The sequence below is a fragment of the Bufo gargarizans genome, chromosome 2, assembly GCF_014858855.1.
Source record: "Bufo gargarizans isolate SCDJY-AF-19 chromosome 2, ASM1485885v1, whole genome shotgun sequence".
Classification (NCBI taxonomy): domain Eukaryota; kingdom Metazoa; phylum Chordata; class Amphibia; order Anura; family Bufonidae; genus Bufo; species Bufo gargarizans.
In genome coordinates, this window is record NC_058081.1 from 210,460,023 (window position 1) to 210,477,892 (window position 17,870).

At 45.7% G+C, this 17,870-nt stretch overlaps 1 protein-coding gene across 1 annotated transcript in view; it reads right to left on the reverse strand.

The window, feature by feature from the left end:
• LOC122927772 overlaps positions 1–17,870 on the reverse strand; it is a 61,159-nt gene that overhangs the window by 18,245 nt on the left and 25,044 nt on the right. Inside the window, exon 7 of the mRNA XM_044279952.1 lies at positions 283–1,822. Coding sequence (XP_044135887.1) covers positions 283–1,822 — 1,540 coding nt within the window. The remainder of the gene's footprint in view (positions 1–282; positions 1,823–17,870) is intronic.

Sequence of the window (17,870 nt, forward strand, 5' to 3'; positions counted from 1 at the left end):
TTTGGAAGTGACACCTCAACACCTCATAGATCCCATACAGTCACTGTTGGATAGTTGGTGGTAGTCCAGAGGAAAGTGGTGTCCCCTTATTTGCCTGGGCCCCTGAAACCTGTACCATCTGGACTGCCATGGTGGTGTATCTGTCAGCAATACTATCCAGTTTGTGGCAAGTAAAGGCATACAATAACTTCTGAAAAGTGATGTCCTTGTACCTCTTTACCAGGATTACTTCACAATTCTGTTACCACCATACCAAACAGATCAACAGACATATTAGCTTACATGACATTTTTGGTCTTCTTAATCATGCTTCTGAGTTGGCGAACGTCTTTGTCTTCAAGAGCACAAAGCCTCAAGTCCAAATTTTCCAATGCAATTCCTTTGAAGCAGTACTCCAAGGCCTGGATGTCTTTGACATTTAGAGGAGTGTTGAAGAGCTCAAACTTTTTCATATTAGCCATAACTTCTTTTGTGACTTTCTCATCATGTAGTTCAAAAATACAGTGGATGATTTTCAGCTTTTCAGAAGGTTTCTTATAATTCTGAAAACTTTTCTTGAGCCAGTCTGACAGTAACTCTTGTGTTTTATCGTTCATCGTGTGGGTATTATCACATAGACTATCACAGTTTGGATATTTCAGAAGTCTCATAAAGAATCTTATAAAATGATAAAATTTTGCATTGTGCTCATCTGCAATGGATTGTAGCAATGCATTGGTACTGGGTATTGTATTGTTTCCAAACACCCAGAAATCAAGGCACTCTGTTAAGTCTCCTGTACGGTGTGTTTCCCATACACAGTGTGCAGCTGCTAACATGTCTCTCAGCATATTGCACTGGTACTTGTATTGTGTTTGGCAATTGTATAAATTCAGAAATTTTTTCCAAGGCTTGATGTGGTTTGGTTTTCCTTTAATAAGGTTTTCATAGGAATCATTTGCCATACTTATAAACATATTTTTCATCTCTCTGCTTTTTCCTATGGAGTTAGTAATCCACTTTAACATAATCTCAGTTAGAAGTTGATATGGACTGGAATCTCCATTTATTATCAGATTGCTTTCAGCCTTGAAATAACTCATCAGTACAACAAAAGCAGGAGTGTAAGTGATACGTGATATTCTTTCCTCTTTATTACCCAACTTTTGGTCTTTTGTGGTATTTCTATCATAGATATTTTTAGTCTCTTCTTCAGTAAAGTCCAGAAGAATAAATTCAGAGTTGCATTTCTCCTGTAAGTCAATCAAAGAGTCAAAGCGACAAACCATTAAAACATCTGTATTAGGGACAAGTTGTTTTGTCATGATTTTTTCCAACAAGGTGTATATGTTTAAAGGGGTATTCATGTCATACTCCTGATTTGAGCTTGGGTCCTCATTTCCATGCACAAGGTCATCAAGTTCATCAAAAATAAGAAGTACACCATCCATCGTGAGAATTGAAGAAAGGCCGTTATATATTTTGTCACATATTTCCTTCAGACTCATATTACTTTTTATTTTTTTGCAGGATATACGCAAAATACATTTATACATCTTAATGTGTTCTTGTATCCATTTATTTTGTAGCCATTTGCAGAAGTAGCTCTTTCCTGTCCCTGCATCCCCCACTAGAACCATTCTTCTGGATAAAACCCTCCGATTTCCTGGTGTAAAAAGGTCTTCTGCATTTATAGCCTCTGACTTGTCTCCTATATATATGTTCTTTGTTCCAGAACACTCAAGGAAACTATGTATTTTCACAAATAATCTTCTGTTTTGATCAGAATAATCTTTACGTAAAATGGAGGTCAAATGTTTTTTATACTCTTGTAATATATATCCTATGAAAAAAAGAAAATAGCAGATCTTATAAATATAATATTCTCAGAAAATGGAAGTGCTTAACATGAGGCAGTTTTCTCACCTATTCAGTGTCTTGGGATGCACATATTAAAATTTCAGTGAAAATGGCACAAATGATGTCAAACTCATTTGATATGTCAGACACTTTTCTCATTGTTATGCTGCCTCATACCTGAACTACAGATGTGTCCACCCTTACCTTTACTTGAGTTTGGCTAAGCACTCAAATTTTTCACAAAACAAATTCAACAGAATATCAAAACCTGTTAGCAAAGCACTTCACAGACCACAGCAGTCATCACAACTACTGGGTGGCTATACACATATAGACATCTTGTGACAGAATATCGCAAAATCATGTTTTTGTTTTTTTTTCAAAGCTGGTCATCTCATACCATACATCATGGAATATGCTGAGCCAAAAGGAAAGGTAAGGAAGGACACATGTAAACATATGCATCAATATATTACGCTAAAAATACATTTTATCCCTTTTTTTTTTTAGATCTTTTCCAAGTCAATGTTAAATCTGTCTAAAACATGTACTTTACATTTGGCACATACCATGTACTCTATTATTTTGCTGAAATCTGTGGAGGAATTCTTGCACGTTTACAACAGATGTAAAGCAATTACTCTAAAAACATCTATTAGATCCTGACCTTCACTGCCCAATCAGAGAGAAGGCTACATTTTTAACTATCTGTTGGCCAATACAGGGCTTGTCCAGCCAGGAAAAAATATTGATAAAACAGCTTAGAATATTATAAAATAACAAACGGAAGTAATACCTTACTGAACCACTCCGGCTCCAACTCTTCCTGGGAGGGGGGCTCAACAAGTATCACAACAAGATCATTCTGTCACGGTGGGGTGTGGGGGAAACTCCCCACCATACAACGAGGAGGCAACAGGGAATCAACAAGGCCAGGAGGAGGAATAAGGGTGTAGGTCACCTCCTACAGCGTCCCTAATTCTGACTTTGACTCCTAACTGTATGAGCCAACCCAGATGGTAGGAGGGCTCATACTCCGAAACCCCCCCTTGACTTTTTTCGCTTTTTGTTACATCACAGCCTTAAATTCAATGTTTTGTTAATCTGAATTTTATGTGATTGATCAGAACACAATAGTCTAAGTTGGTGAAGTGAAATTAGAAGAATATATAAATAAAACTATTGTTTAGAAAAATAAAACAGAAAATTGACACGTGCGTATGTATTCATCCCCTTTGTTAGGAAGCCCATAAAAAGCTCTGGTGCAACTAATTACCTTCAGAAGTCACATAATTAGTGAAATGATGTCCACCTATGTGCAATGTAATTGTCACATGATCTGTCATTACATATACACACCTTTTTTGAAAGGCCTCAGAGGCTGCAACACCTAAGCAAGAGGCATCACTAATCAAACACTGCCATGAAGACCAAGGAACTCTCCAAACAAGTAAGGGACAATGTTGTTGAGAAGTACAAGTCAGGGTTAGGTTTTAAAAAAATATCCAAATCCTTGATGATCCCCAGGAGCACCATCAAATCTATCATAACCAAATGGCACAACAGCAAACCTGCCAAGAGATGGCCGTCCACCAAAACTCACGGACCGGGCAAAGAGGGCATTAATCAGAGAGGCATCACAGAGACCTAAAGGTAACCCTGGAGGACCTGCAGAGTTCCACAGCAGAGACTGGAGCATCTGTACACAGGATGAGAATATGCTCGATAGAGTTGGGCTTTATGGCAGAGTGGCCAGAAGAAAGCCATTACTCTCAGCTAAAAACAAAAAGGCATGTTGTGAGTTTGCAAAAAGGCATGTGGGAGACTCCCAAGATGTATGGAGGAAGGTGCTATAGTCTAATGAGAATAAAATGTAACTTTTCAGACATCAAAGAAAACGCTATGTCTGACGCAAACCCAACACATCACATGACCCAAATAACACAATCCCCACAGTGAAACATGGTGGTGGCAGCATCATGCTATGGGGATGTTTATCAGCAGCCAGGACTAGGAAACTGCTCAGCGTTGAGGGAAAGGTGGTGCTAAATATAGGGATATTCTTGAGCAAAACCTGTACAACTCTGCGTGATTTGAGGCTAGGACGGAGGTTCACCTTCCAGCACGACAATGACCCCAAACACACCACTTTAGGGGGGTGAATAGTTATGCACATTGACTCTTTCTGTCATTTTGTCCTATTTGTTGTTTGCTTCACAATAAAAAAAAAAACATCTTCAAAGTTGTCGGCAAGTTCTGTAAATTAAATGATGCAAATACTCAAACAATCCATGTTAATTCCAGGTTGTGACACACCAAAATACGAAAAAAGTGAATACTTTTGCAAGGCACTGTATATGGATTGTACAGATTTTCTCAGTGAGAGTCAGTACTAGTGTTGGGCGCGAATATTTTAATCGCAAATTTGAATCACGAATATCGCCACTTTGATAATTTGCGAAGATTTAGAATATAGTGCTATATATTCCCTCCCTGCTTCTTCCTTGTGGACCAATGAGAAGGCAGCAATGTCTTTGTCTGAGCTTAGCAACACCCCTAGCAACCAATAGCAAAGTTGCCTACCCCTTACTATATAATAAACTCCCTAGCAGTTTTTTTGCAGTACTGAAAGAGACAGCAGTGTTATTGCTGTGCTCTGTGCTTTGCTGTGTAATTATATTAGATAGTTAGTTAGTTAGCTTATACACTGCATGTCCCCAAAAAAAGCCAACACCTGGATTTAACTAAGCAAATAGTTATGAGCCTCCTATTGGATAATTACTGCATCTGTGATTATCTTTCAGCTAACAACAAGTTATTTAACCCCAACTGGTGCAATGAGTTGCTTCTGACTTCTTAAACAACCATGTCGAAAGACACATCTCATGGTCGTGGAAAAGATGTTAGTCTGTTTGAGAAGGGTCAAATCATTGGCATGCATCAAGCAGAGAAAACATCTAAGGAGATTGCAGAAACTACTAAAATTGGGTTAAGAACTGTCCAACTCATTATTAAAAAACGGGAAGGATGGTGGGGACCCATTGTATTCGAGGAAGAGATGTGGCGGGAAAAAATACTTAATGATCGCGATCACTTAAACATTTGGTGAAATTAAATCGAAGAAAAACAACAGTAAAACTCAGGGCTATGTTTAATAGTGAAACTAAAAGCATTTCCACACGCACAATGCGAAGGGAACTCAAGGGATGGGACTGAACAGCTTTTTTTTTTTTAAACAAATTTTTATTGGCAGAAAATGACAATATCGTACATGAGTTGACATGTCTCATCATTACAGTTCCATTTTCACAAATTGTTCGATAGATAAGACATTAGCAATAATAGACAATCATTTTCTCCATTTTTTATTATTTTTATGCGCTGAAACACGCCCCTCCCCCCAAAATCAAAATAAAACTATATCCCCAACTAACAAAATTAGCTCCTTATGGCACATCGTGTGAGTCCCCTGTTGCCTAAACCTGAATTCCATAACTCACTACCTATCTCCTCCTTCTTGCCACTCACTGTCTAGCCTTCCAAGCGTACCCTTTGTTTTTTCTAAAAGATACCACTGAGTGCCCAGGAACGGGGCTACCAACTCCTTTATCTCGTCTTGGGGGAGTATCTTAACGATGAAGCTTCTCCATTTGTTGAAGAAATTCTTTGTGGCTCTAACTTTATATTGTTCTGTGTCTAGCCTTTCCATGTACATTATCTGTTTTGCTATACCCAACACTTCCTCCAACGTGGGCACCGAAGGATACAGCCAATGCCTCAAAATGCTTTTCTTTACGGACAATAACATTACATGTACCCCCTTGATTCCAATCACCTGCGAGGAATTCCCATCTGGATCCACCGGAATATAATGAAAGATACATTGTTGAGGAGAGAGACCCAATCCAACACTCCAAACCTCTTTGATCTGATTTACTACTTCATTCCATAGTTGGGATAAGGACGGACACTCCCAAAGGCCATGGAGAAGATTAGCCTTAGGTAGCTGACATTTTGGACATGCTCTGAGATAATGTGCCGGAGCATCCTTATAAGATAGATCAAAAGCATAGGTTGCCTTATGAAGGATCTTGAACTGCATCTCTCTCCAATCTTCACAGGTCACAGCCTGTCTCACTCTCTCTAGCCCCGCCCTCAACTTTGCTGTCAATGAATCGTCCTTAAGTTCCCTTTCCCAGTGACTAAATACCTTATTGCCCAGCCCTATAGAATGGGTACTTTGGAGTCTACCATACAAATCAGACAATGTACCAGCTGATTTGTCCCGACCTATCAAGCCCTCAAACCAAGCAAGCCTATCCGAGTCTCCCAAAACTTTTGCCTGATCCATGCAATAGGACTTAACCTGGGCATATGCTAGGAAATGTGATGATGGTAGCTGATGCTGAGTCTGAAGTTGTGTCCATGGAATCAACTTATGTCCCGTGGAGGTTAGGATGTGTTTCAGAGTGTGGATTCCCTTCTCCCTCCATTTGTGAAATAACGAGGATTGTCTCCCAGCCTGGAAAGCAGGGAGCGTCCACAAGGGCATATATGGGGTGATGTACATAGGCAATTTATACAATTTCCTGACTGCTCTCCAAGCAGCTGTTGTGTCTCTTATCAGGGTATATCTCTTTATCATTTGGGGCATGTCTCTAATCCTAGAGTGTAAAAGTGCCACTAAGTCTTCCGGGGCTACCAACTCTGCCTCTAGAACCCTATTAGAAAAGTAGGAAGTGTGCCATATCCAATCTTTAATATGTCTTGTCAGGGCTGCCAAATTATATCGTCTAACATCTGGTAGATGGATCCCACCCTCCCATTTAGTCAGACAAAGTTTTTCATAGCTTATTCTGGGGCGCTTCTTTTTTTTCCACAGAAACTTTATAAAGGCACTTCTGATTTTGTCTATATCTTGATGTCTTATAAGTAGGGGTATGGTTTGTATCGGATACAAAAGTCTGGCAAAACTAACCATCTTCAAAAGATGCGCCCTTCCAAATAGGGATAGTGGAAGATTAGACCATTTTTCCAGCTCCTCTCCTATCTTTCTAATCAAAGGGTCATAATTCAGAGAATATAGAGAAGTTGGATACCTCCCTATTTTAATCCCTAAATATGTTAGATAGTTTGAAACAATCTCCACCCTAGGACTGAGGTCCGATCGCGGAGTATGCCCTTGTAAATATAGGAGCTGGCTTTTGCTCACATTTATTTTATAGCCAGTGGCCTCCTCAAAATAGAGGAAGGTGTCCAACACCTTGTTTAAATGATCTCCTGGGGAGTCAAGAAAAATCAATATATCATCGGCAAAGCAAATTAACTTTACCTCTTGCTTTCCTACTTTAATACCTTTAAAAATATCAGTCTGCATTAAATAACGGACCAATGGCTCCAAAGCTAGATTAAAGAGGAGTGGGGAGAGAGGGCAGCCTTGCCTGGTACCTCTCATAAGCTGGAAAGTCTCAGACAGAAAACCCGGGAAGCTGACTCTTGCCTGTGGTCTTCGGTGCAGACCCTCCAGTGCAGATCGAATCTGGCCTTTAAAACCAAATGCATCCAGAGACCAGCGCAGCCACTGCCAATTGACATTGTCGAAAGCCTTTTCTGCATCCAATGACAGAAGGGCCGGCTGGTCTCTGGAGGCACCACTCTGGCCAAGATAGTCTTGGACAGCGAGAACCGTCCGAATGTTCATAACTGCTGCTCTCCCCTTGGTAAAACCCACCTGATGACGTCCTATCAGATCTGGCATATAATCAGCTAATCTATTAGCTAAAATCTTCGAAAAGATTTTTAGATCTTGATTGATCAACGAAATCGGCCTATAAGAGCCTACCAGACTGGGGTCTTTGCCTGGTTTTAAAATGACCTTAATATGGGCCGTATTTCCCGTAGGCATGATTTCCCCTCCCTGCATTATCAAGTTGAAAATTGATTTAAGGGGTAAGATTATCTCCGAGGTCAGCATCTTATAAAATTCGCCCGGAAAGCCATCCGGTCCTGGCGCTTTCCCGTTTGACAATGTTTTAATTGTTCTTTTTATTTCATCTTCCGTGATCTGAGCATTAATATTAGCTAGGGCTTCCTCTGAGATCTGTGGGAGTCTAAGTTTAGATAATAACTCTTTAGCTCTACTACTATCCCATGGGCTTTGTGAGTATAATTTGGCATAAAATCGTGCAAAGCGATCAGTTATACTTTTCATATCTTGCAATTTCCCTCCTGACTCATCTAAGATATTGGTCAAACACATTGTGCCTCTATGCGTCTTAGCCAAGGTTGCCAACAACTTACCAGCCTTATTGCCAAATTTATAAAAGGTGGCAGCTTTTTGGTTTAGAAATAATTTGGATTGCGCCTCTACATAATGATCATATGTGTGTTTGGCTGTCACCCAAGCTGTTCTGTTTTGGTCTGAGGGGTCCTCCGTAAAAAGCGTGTAGGCTCTTCTAACACATTCTGATGCTCGCTTATAATGCTCTCCTATCTTCTTCCTTTTGGCGGAAACGTGTGAAATGATGCGGCCTCTCAGCACTGATTTAGCCGTTTCCCAGAAAAGGACATGCTCCTCTACATGAGCTTTATTATCTTCCGAAAACTCCCACCACCATCCTTTCAGTCTATCTAGGAAGTCTTCATCAGTGAATAAGTGGCTAGGAAGTCGCCATGTGATATCCTGACCTCTGGGGGTGATATTTGCTATATCAATCATCACTGGGGAATGATCAGATATGACCATGTCTAAGATCTCAGCTTTTTCCACCCTGCGCAATTAATTGCTGTGAGGCTAGTATGTAATCGATTCTAGACCAGGAATTCTGTGCATAAGAGAAATGCGTGAATTCTCTCTCAATAGGGTTGAAGAATCTCCATACATCTACTAGGTCCGTAGCCTGTAGAAATGGGTCAATCGAGAAGCCGCCTCTTGTAATAGACGATTGTGAGTCCTGTATTTGCCTACGATCTTCTCTAGCATCCCTAACTGCATTTAAATCTCCAGCAATTAGCAATTGACCATCTCCTTCCTGTAGTACCTTTGATGTTAGTTCTTTAAAGTATGTTGCGTGAGCTGCGTTAGGACCATATACATTAATAATTTTTAGCTCCCCCACATCTAGTTCTAATGTGACAGACACTAGACGTCCAGAGTCATCACTGTGACTCTCAATAATATTGTGACGTACCCTTCTGTGTATAAGGGTTAGAACCCCCGCTTTTCTTCCTACAGAAGAGGACCCTAAGACCTGTCCTACCCACATACGTCTCATACGCCAAAAATCTGATTCCTCCAGGTGGGTCTCCTGCAAGAGAGCGATATCCACATCCAATCGCTTAAGATGCCTCAGTATGGAAATCCGTTTTTGAGGGGCTCTCAACCCCTTAACATTCCATGTCACTATTTTCAGCATTTTACAAAATCATACGGACTCAACAAGGACCAGACAGTGGACCCACCTGGAGGAGGTGAACTATGGTTTATCAGGTTTCCTATTGATTGGACACCATGCCTGCGGAGCAAAACATAACAATATAAAAACAACAATCTTTCCCCCCAATCCCCCCCCAACGTACTCCTAGTAGGAGTAAAACAACACCAGCCAACATTTTTTCTGGACTTCACTTTTTTCGCCCAACTCTGTCTAGACTGGCTGACATCTAGAATATCAGAGTAACACATTTTTATTTTTATTTTTTTCCTTTTTAAATACATTTACTATGCTAAAGCTCCATATGGCCCTTGCTTTTTAGCTAATATATCGCTCCTCAGTATTATAGCAAGAGATACAGGCAAGTTTCATTACTCGCCACGAGCGTCACAGACATACCGGTACCTGAAACCGTTCATGATATGTCTCTCCCCCCCCCTCCTTTTTTAGCTGGCACGCACCATACTCAGGAACCATCTTGCATACCGAACTAAACAGTGGTCTGTCTGCTCACTAGGTCAGTCAACATTACTATACTTGTTTAATAAGAGTCATCAGTCCCAAGTAGGACTCGAAGCTTGGCTCGGGCTCCGTCGTGGAGTACGGGACACTGGGCTCGGTGGGTTAGATCTCACCAGGTCTTGATGACGACTGCTTCTCTGGGATGTTCTGCGTTCCGCTCCGCTGTCTTCCAACGCTTCCCTGGCGTCCGACGGTGTGAGGTAGGTGTCGATGGTTCCATCTTGTCTGAAGATTCTTAAAATCGCTGGATATATCAGAGCAAATTTGATCTTCTCTTGGGCTAAATGGGAGCAAATCTCAGAGAACGCTCTTCTTTTTTTCGCTACGTCAGCAGAATAATCACTAAACAGAAGGATTTTATGTCCCCGGATTTTTGCAGCATGTCCCACTTTTCTGTATTTAGCTATGAGAGATTCCTTCTCTGCATAATTTAAGAATCTGGCAATCGTCGCTCTCGGCCTCTGCTTGGGATCCGACCCTGTTGACCCTCTAGATGGACCAATTCGGTGGGCTCTTTCCACCGTCATGGGGCCCGGCAGACCAAGGGCTTGTGGGAGATCTACCGCACATATCTGTGCAAGTTGGCTCGTGGGGATCTCCTCAGGGAGGCCCACTATCCTGAGGTTGTTCCGTCTGGAACGATTCTCCAAGTCATCTAACTTGTTCCTCAGGGATTGATTTGATTGAAGGGATTCTTTCAGTAAAGACTGTGCACGTTCCAGCTCATCTTCTATTAATCCCACTCTTTGTTCGACCTCTTGTATTTGGAGGGTATGCTGGGCCACCTCACTTTGGATCTGCTTCAGACACGATGCGACCGTGGCTTCTAGGGAGGCCTTTATATCCGGCGCCAAAAGTGTCGCAACCTCTATGGCTAATGCCTTGCAGGAGATTTCCGCGGTCTGTGAGTGAGGAAGGGTCTGAGGGAGGGGGATTGTAGATACCTCATTTGCTGGTAAAGCAGGAGGCTGTGATGAGGAGCGAGTGGGTCTCCTCTTTGCGTCCGCCATATTTGGCTCCAGCCGTGCTGAATCCTTGTCACGCTGTGGGAGCGACGTGTTAAGTGCTGGGGAGCCGTTTCTCAACAGATATTTCTCCATCCGTGACCTCCCGACCACGGGCTATAATTCTAGAGCTTTGTTGCTCCGATTAGACGGCGAAGTCCCCTCGGTTTTACATTAAGGGCACGGAGCTTCAGCTGCCTCCGTCTTCACATCGGCGCGCCGGAACCGGAAGTGAACAGCTTTATAGCCATAAGAAAACCACTAATCAGTTAGGCAAACCAGAAAAAAAGTCTTAAATTTGCTAGGGAGCATAAAGATTGGACTCGGGAGCAATGGAAGAAGGTCATGTGGTCTGATTAATCAAGATTTACCCTGTTCCAGAGTGATGGGCACATCAGGGTAAGAAGAGAGGCAGATGAAGTGATGCACCCATCATGCCTAGTGCCTACTGTACAAGCCTGTGGGGGCAGTGTTATGATCTGGGGTTGCTGCAGTTGGTCAGGTCTAGCAACAGTATGTGCTCCAAGAATGAGGTCAGCTGACTACCTGAACATACTGAATGACCAGGTTATTGTCATGGTCTTACCTTCTTGCTGTTCTCCTTCGTTTGACATGTGCTGGCGGCCATCTTGGTTTCTGGGTTTCTTGTAGCCTCCCACCCTGCGGCTTCTCCTTCCCACTGGGAGGAGCTGGATGCCTAGCTCATATATATAGGAGGTCTGTGGCTTCAGTTCCTTGCTTGGTCCTCCTGTGTGCACATGCTTCTAAGACTGCTGCTGCTTCTGGTTCCTGATCCTGGCCTCGTCTGACTACCCCGCTGGTTCCTGATCCTGGCTTCGTCTGACTACCCTTCTGGTTCCTGATCCTGGCTTCGTCTGACTACCCTTCTGGTTCCTGACCTCTGGCTTCGCAAGACCCTGCTCCGGTTTAGCCATCCGTTTGGACTTTTGCTTACAGCTTGATTTGCAATAAAGCCTTCTTATTTCCACGTATCTCTTGTTGTACGTCTGGTTCATGGTTCCTTGACATTAGGACCAAGCCATGAATTCTGACGGTACAGGGCCATCCTCGCTACCTACGCTGGTTGCCAGACTTGATCAGCAGGATCACCTGTTGGGTCGGTTCGCTGTGGCGTTGCAAACCCTGCTTGAACGCACGGCTCATTTCGCTTCCGTTGCCGATGGGTCGGTTGTCGCTCCTGGGCCCGCTCCTACTGCCGCTCCGGTTGTTGCGCCAGAGTCTACCCCGACACCTGTTGCTGCGCCTGCGGTGTCTCGGGGTATGACCGGTTCTGCCCCCCTTCCACAGCGCTTTGGGGGAGAGCCAACTCAGTGCCGAGGTTTCCTTAACCAGGTGGGCATTTATTTCGAGTTGCTGCCACATGCCTTTCCTACTGAGAGATCAAAGGTGGGCTTCTTGATCTCGCTGCTCTCGGACAAGGCCTTGGCCTGGGCCAGCCCTTTATGGGAGAACAACAATCCGGTGGTTGCCGAGTTTTCCGGTTTTGTTGCTTCTCTTCGGAAGGTATTCGATGTGCCGGCTCGTGCTGCCTCTGCTGCGAAGCTCCTTATGTCCATCAGACAGGGTTCACGATCCGTAGCTGAATACGCCATTGAGTTTCGTACCCTGGCAGCAGAGGTGGGCTGGAATAATGAGGCTCTGGTCGCTGCTTTCTCTCATGGTCTCTCGGATGCCTTGAAGGATGAGGTTGCAGCTAAGGACCTACCAGTGGAGCTCGAGTCTCTTATTTCTTTCCTGATTTTGATTGACACCAGACTCAGGGAGAGACCTTCCTTTAAGGAGAGCCTGCGGAGGTCTTCTAACAGATTGGCGCCTACGTTTGCTGTCCCACCCGTGCCTCCCTCTCCTCCCACGCCTCCTGGGGATGACTTGTCTGGGGGTGAACCCATGCAGCTGGGGTTTGCTCGCCTGTCCGAGGGGGAGAGGGTACTCCGGAGACGCGAGGGCCGATGCATGTACTGTGGTCTCGGTGGGCATTTTCGGTTGGCATGTCCGAACCGTCCGGGAAACGCTCGCACCTGAGATCCTGTCGGGGGCAGATCTTGGGTGGAGTCTCCTCGTCCCCGGTTTCCCGTGTTGACAAACCACTGATCACTGTTGTCCTCTCCTGGGTCGGGGGCTCGGTGACGACCCAGGCGTTGGTGGACTCTGGTGCTGGTGGTTTGTTCATTGATAGTGTGTTCGCTGCCGCCAATTCCATTCCTCTGCAGCCTCGAGGTTCCCCACTGGCTCTTGAGGCGATAGACGGCAGACCCCTTCTGCCGCCACACGTGACTCATGAGACCCTTCCAGTGGGGATAGCCATTGGTGCCGTTCACAGAGAGTCGGTCTGTCTCCAGGTTATTTCGTCTCCACACTACTCGGTGGTCTTGGGGTACCCCTGGCTCCAGAAGCATAATCCGACTTTCGATTGGAGATCGGCCGAGATCCTCTCGTGGTCACCGCAGTGTGGGGCTAGTTGCATCCATGGGCCTGTCAAGTTGCTGTGTACTTCCTCGGACTCTCTGTTGCCTCCTGAATACGAAGAGTACCGGGATGTATTCGATAAGGTGCGCGCGGTTGCCCTACCTCCGCACCGCCCATACGATTGTGCCATAGAGTTACAATCTGGTGCCGTTCCTCCTCGTGGCAAGGTCTATCCACTGTCGGTAGCGGAGAATGAGGCCATGGAGGAGTACGTGAGGGAGGCGCTTTCACGCGGACACATCCGCAAATCCTCGTCCCCGGCAGGGGCTGGATTTTTCTTTGTGAAAAAGAAGGGCGGTGAGTTGAGGCCTTGCATCGATTACAGGGGTCTCAATCGCATCACGATCAAGAACGCTTACCCGATACCCTTGATTTCCGAGCTGTTCGATCGCCTCAAAGGGGCCACGGTCTTTACCAAACTCGACCTGAGGGCGGCATATAACCTGGTAAGGATCAAGGCGGGCGATGAGTGGAAGACCGCGTTTAACACCAGGACCGGTCATTATGAATCCTTGGTTATGCCCTTTGGGTTGTGCAATGCGCCCGCAGTCTTCCAGGAATTCATCAACGATGTTTTCCGTGACCTGTTGCAGCAGTGTGTGGTGGTCTATTTGGATGACATCTTGGTATATTCTGAATCCATGGAGGCCCACATTATGGATGTCAGACGAGTGTTGCAACGGTTACGAGAGAACAGGCTGTTCGGTAAGCTTGAGAAATGCGAATTTCACCGATCCCAGGTAACCTTCTTAGGTTACATCATTTCCGCTGAGGGGTTCTCCATGGATCCTGAGAAGGTTTCGGCTGTCTTACAGTGGCCCCAGCCCAGTGGTCTTCGTGCCCTGCAGCGCTTTTTGGGCTTCGCCAATTATTATCGGAAGTTCATCAGGGACTTTTCTATGCTAGCCAAGCCTCTCACGGATCTGACCAGGAAGGGCAGTAATTTCCAGGTCTGGCCGCTCGAGGCCATCCGAGCTTTTGAGGCTCTAAAGTCCGCCTTTGTGTCGGCTCCGATTCTGTCGCATCCCAACCCTGGGTTGCCCTTTGTCCTCGAGGTGGACGCGTCTGAGACGGGAGTAGGCGCCCTTCTGTCTCAGCGTAGAACACCAGAGGGTCCTCTGCTTCCTTGTGGGTTTTACTCCCGGAAACTGTCTTCCGCGGAGTGCAACTATCAGATTGGTGACAGGGAGTTATTGGCCATCGTGCAGGCCCTTAAAGAATGGAGGCACTTGCTCGAGGGTTCGGTGGTTCCGGTTCTCATCCTGACGGACCACAAGAATCTGACCTACCTTTCTGAGGCCAAGAGATTGACACCACGTCAGGCCAGATGGGCTCTGTTCTTGTCACGTTTTAATTACGTGGTCTCCTACCTACCCGGTTCCAAGAACATCAGAGCGGATGCCTTATCACGGCAGTACTCCGAGCTGTCCGGGGAGGAGTCGATTCCGACTTCGGTCATACCTCCGAATCAGATCCTGGCCGCCATTCGCACCAGCCTGACCTCTCCCCTGGGTGAGCAGATTTTGGCGGCTCAATCTGGTGCTCCCTCTGGGAGACCCAACGGCAGATGTTTTGTGCCTGAGGAGTTGCGCACTCGGTTGTTGCGAACCTACCATAACTCCAAGGCCGCGGGGCATCCTGGAAAGAATCAGCTGTCCTGGGCTGTTTCACGTCTGTTCTGGTGGCCTTCTCTACGTTCCGACATCGCCGCATATGTAGCGGCATGCTCCGTTTGTGCCCAGAGTAAGTCCCCTCGGCACCTTCCGTTGGGCCTTTTGCAACCCATAGCCACCGGGGAGCGCCCATGGTCACACCTGGGGATGGATTTCATTGTGGACCTCCCTGCATCCCGAGGCCATACGGTCATTCTCATGATTGTGGATCGGTTTTCCAAAATGTACCACTGTGTTCCTCTCAAGAAGTTACCCTTTGCACAAGAGTTGGCCACGATTTTCGCCAGAGAGGTCTTCCGGTTGCACGGTTTGCCCAAGGAGATTGTGTCGGATCGGGGGAGTCAGTTTGTGTCCAGGTTCTGGCGCGCCTTTTGCTCCCAGTTGGGGATTCATCTCTCTTTCTCCTCGGCCTACCACCCTCAGTCCAATGGGGCCGCTGAACGATCCAATCAGGCCTTGGAGCAATTCCTTCGTTGCTATGTCTCCGATCACCAAGACAATTGGGTTGACCTCCTGCCTTGGGCTGAGTTTGCCAGGAACACGGCGGTGAACTCTTCCTCTGGGACGTCTCCCTTCATGGCCAATTATGGGTTCCAACCTGCCGTGTTACCGGAGGTATTCTCTCCCCAGGATATTCCGGCTGTGGAGGATCACCTTTCCAGTCCTACGTGCTTCTTGGGTACAGATCCAGAGGTCCCTTGAGGTCTCTGCGCAGCGCCAGAGACTCCAGGCTGATCGCAGACGAGCGCCCGCTCCTTCCTACCAGGTCGGAGACCGTGTATGGTTGTCCACCCGCAACCTCAACCTTCGAGTGCCCACTCCCAAGCTGGCGCCTCGCTTTGTTGGTCCCTTCCGAGTGCTTCGCAGGGTAAACCCGGTAGCCTATGCCCTTGCGCTTCCTCCTGGCATGCGGATCTCCAACGTGTTTCATGTCTCCCTGTTGAAGCCATTGGTGTGTAATCGTTTCACTTCCTCGGTTCCTCGGCCTCGTCCGGTCCAAGTGGGCAATCGTGAGGAGTATGAGGTGAGCAATATCCTGGACTCACGCCTGGTCCGCGGTCGGTTGCAGTTTTTGGTCCATTGGCGTGGTTATGGTCCAGAGGAGCGTTCCTGGGTTCCCTCCGCAGATGTCCATGCTCCTGCCTTGCTCCGAGCCTTCCACGCACGCTTCCCTCAGAAACCGTTCCTTACCCCGCGGAGGAGGGGCCCTTGAGGGGGAGGTACTGTCATGGTCTTACCTTCTTGCTGTTCTCCTTCGTTTGACATGTGCTGGCGGCCATCTTGGTTTCTGGGTTTCTTGTAGCCTCCCACCCTGCGGCTTCTCCTTCCCACTGGGAGGAGCTGGATGCCTAGCTCATATATATAGGAGGTCTGTGGCTTCAGTTCCTTGCTTGGTCCTCCTGTGTGCACATGCTTCTAAGACTGCTGCTGCTTCTGGTTCCTGATCCTGGCCTCGTCTGACTACCCCGCTGGTTCCTGATCCTGGCTTCGTCTGACTACCCTTCTGGTTCCTGATCCTGGCTTCGTCTGACTACCCTTCTGGTTCCTGTCCTCTGGCTTCGCAAGACCCTGCTCCGGTTTAGCCATCCGTTTGGACTTTTGCTTACAGCTTGATTTGCAATAAAGCCTTCTTATTTCCACGTATCTCTTGTTGTACGTCTGGTTCATGGTTCCTTGACAGTTATTCATGAATGGATTTTTTCTTCCCTGATGGCACAGGCATATTCCAAGATGACAATGCCAGGATTCATCAGGCTCAAATTGTTAATGAGTGATTCAGGGAGCATGAGACATCATTTTCACACATGGATTGTCCACCACAGTGTCCAGACCTTAACCTCATTGAGAATCATTCGGATGTGCTGGAGAAAACTCTGCGCAGCAGTCAGACTCTACCATCATCAATGCAAGATCTTGGTGAAAAATGTATGCAACACTGGATGGAAATAAATCTTGTGACATTGCAGAAGCTTATCGAAACAATGCCACAGTGAATGCATGCCGTAATCAAAGCTAAAGGCGGTCCAACAAAATATTTTTGTGGCGACTTTTTTTTTTGGACGGGCAGTGTATAAATACAGTCCTGATCAAAAGTTTAAGACCACTTGAAAAATAGCAAAAAATCATATTTTACATTGTTGGATCTTAACAAGGTTCCAAGTAGAGCTTCAACATGCAACAAGAAGAAATAAGAGTGAGACAAGTGATCCAGGGATTTATTCTGATTGCCTGATTGGAGTCGGGAAGGAATTTTTATTCCCCTAAAGTGAGGAAAATTGGCTTCTACCTCACAGGGGTTTTTTGCCTTCCTCTGGATCAACTTGCAGGATAACAGGACGAACTGGATGGACAAATGTCTTTTTTCGGCCTTATGTACTATGTTACTATGTTACTATGTTACAAAACATTTTTTGAGCATTCAATTAATTGAAAATAACGATTAAATTGAAACAGGCTGTTTTTCAGCTGATCAAAATTTTAGGACCACATGCCTTTAAAAGGCCAAATCTGTGCAAAGATGTGGATTCATTGTCATTCTCTGTCAGGTAGTCACACGTTGTGATGGCAAAAGCAAAAACACTCCCTTTTTGAACGTGGTCGGGTTGTTGAACTGCATAAGCAGGGTCTCTCACAGCGCGCCATCGCTGCTGAGGTGGGACGCAGTAAGACAGTCATTTGGAATTTCCTAAATGATCCTGAGGGTTATGGAACAAAAAAGTCAGGTGGAAGACCCAAAAAAATGTCATCAGCACTGAGCCGGAGGATCCAATTGGCTATCCGTCAAGACACTGGACGATTCACGACCCAAATTAAGGTCCTTACTGGTGCTGACTGAAGCCCCATAACCATCAGACGGCATCTGAGACTGAAGGGCTTCAAAAACAAAAAACCTCTTCAAAGACCTTGTCTCC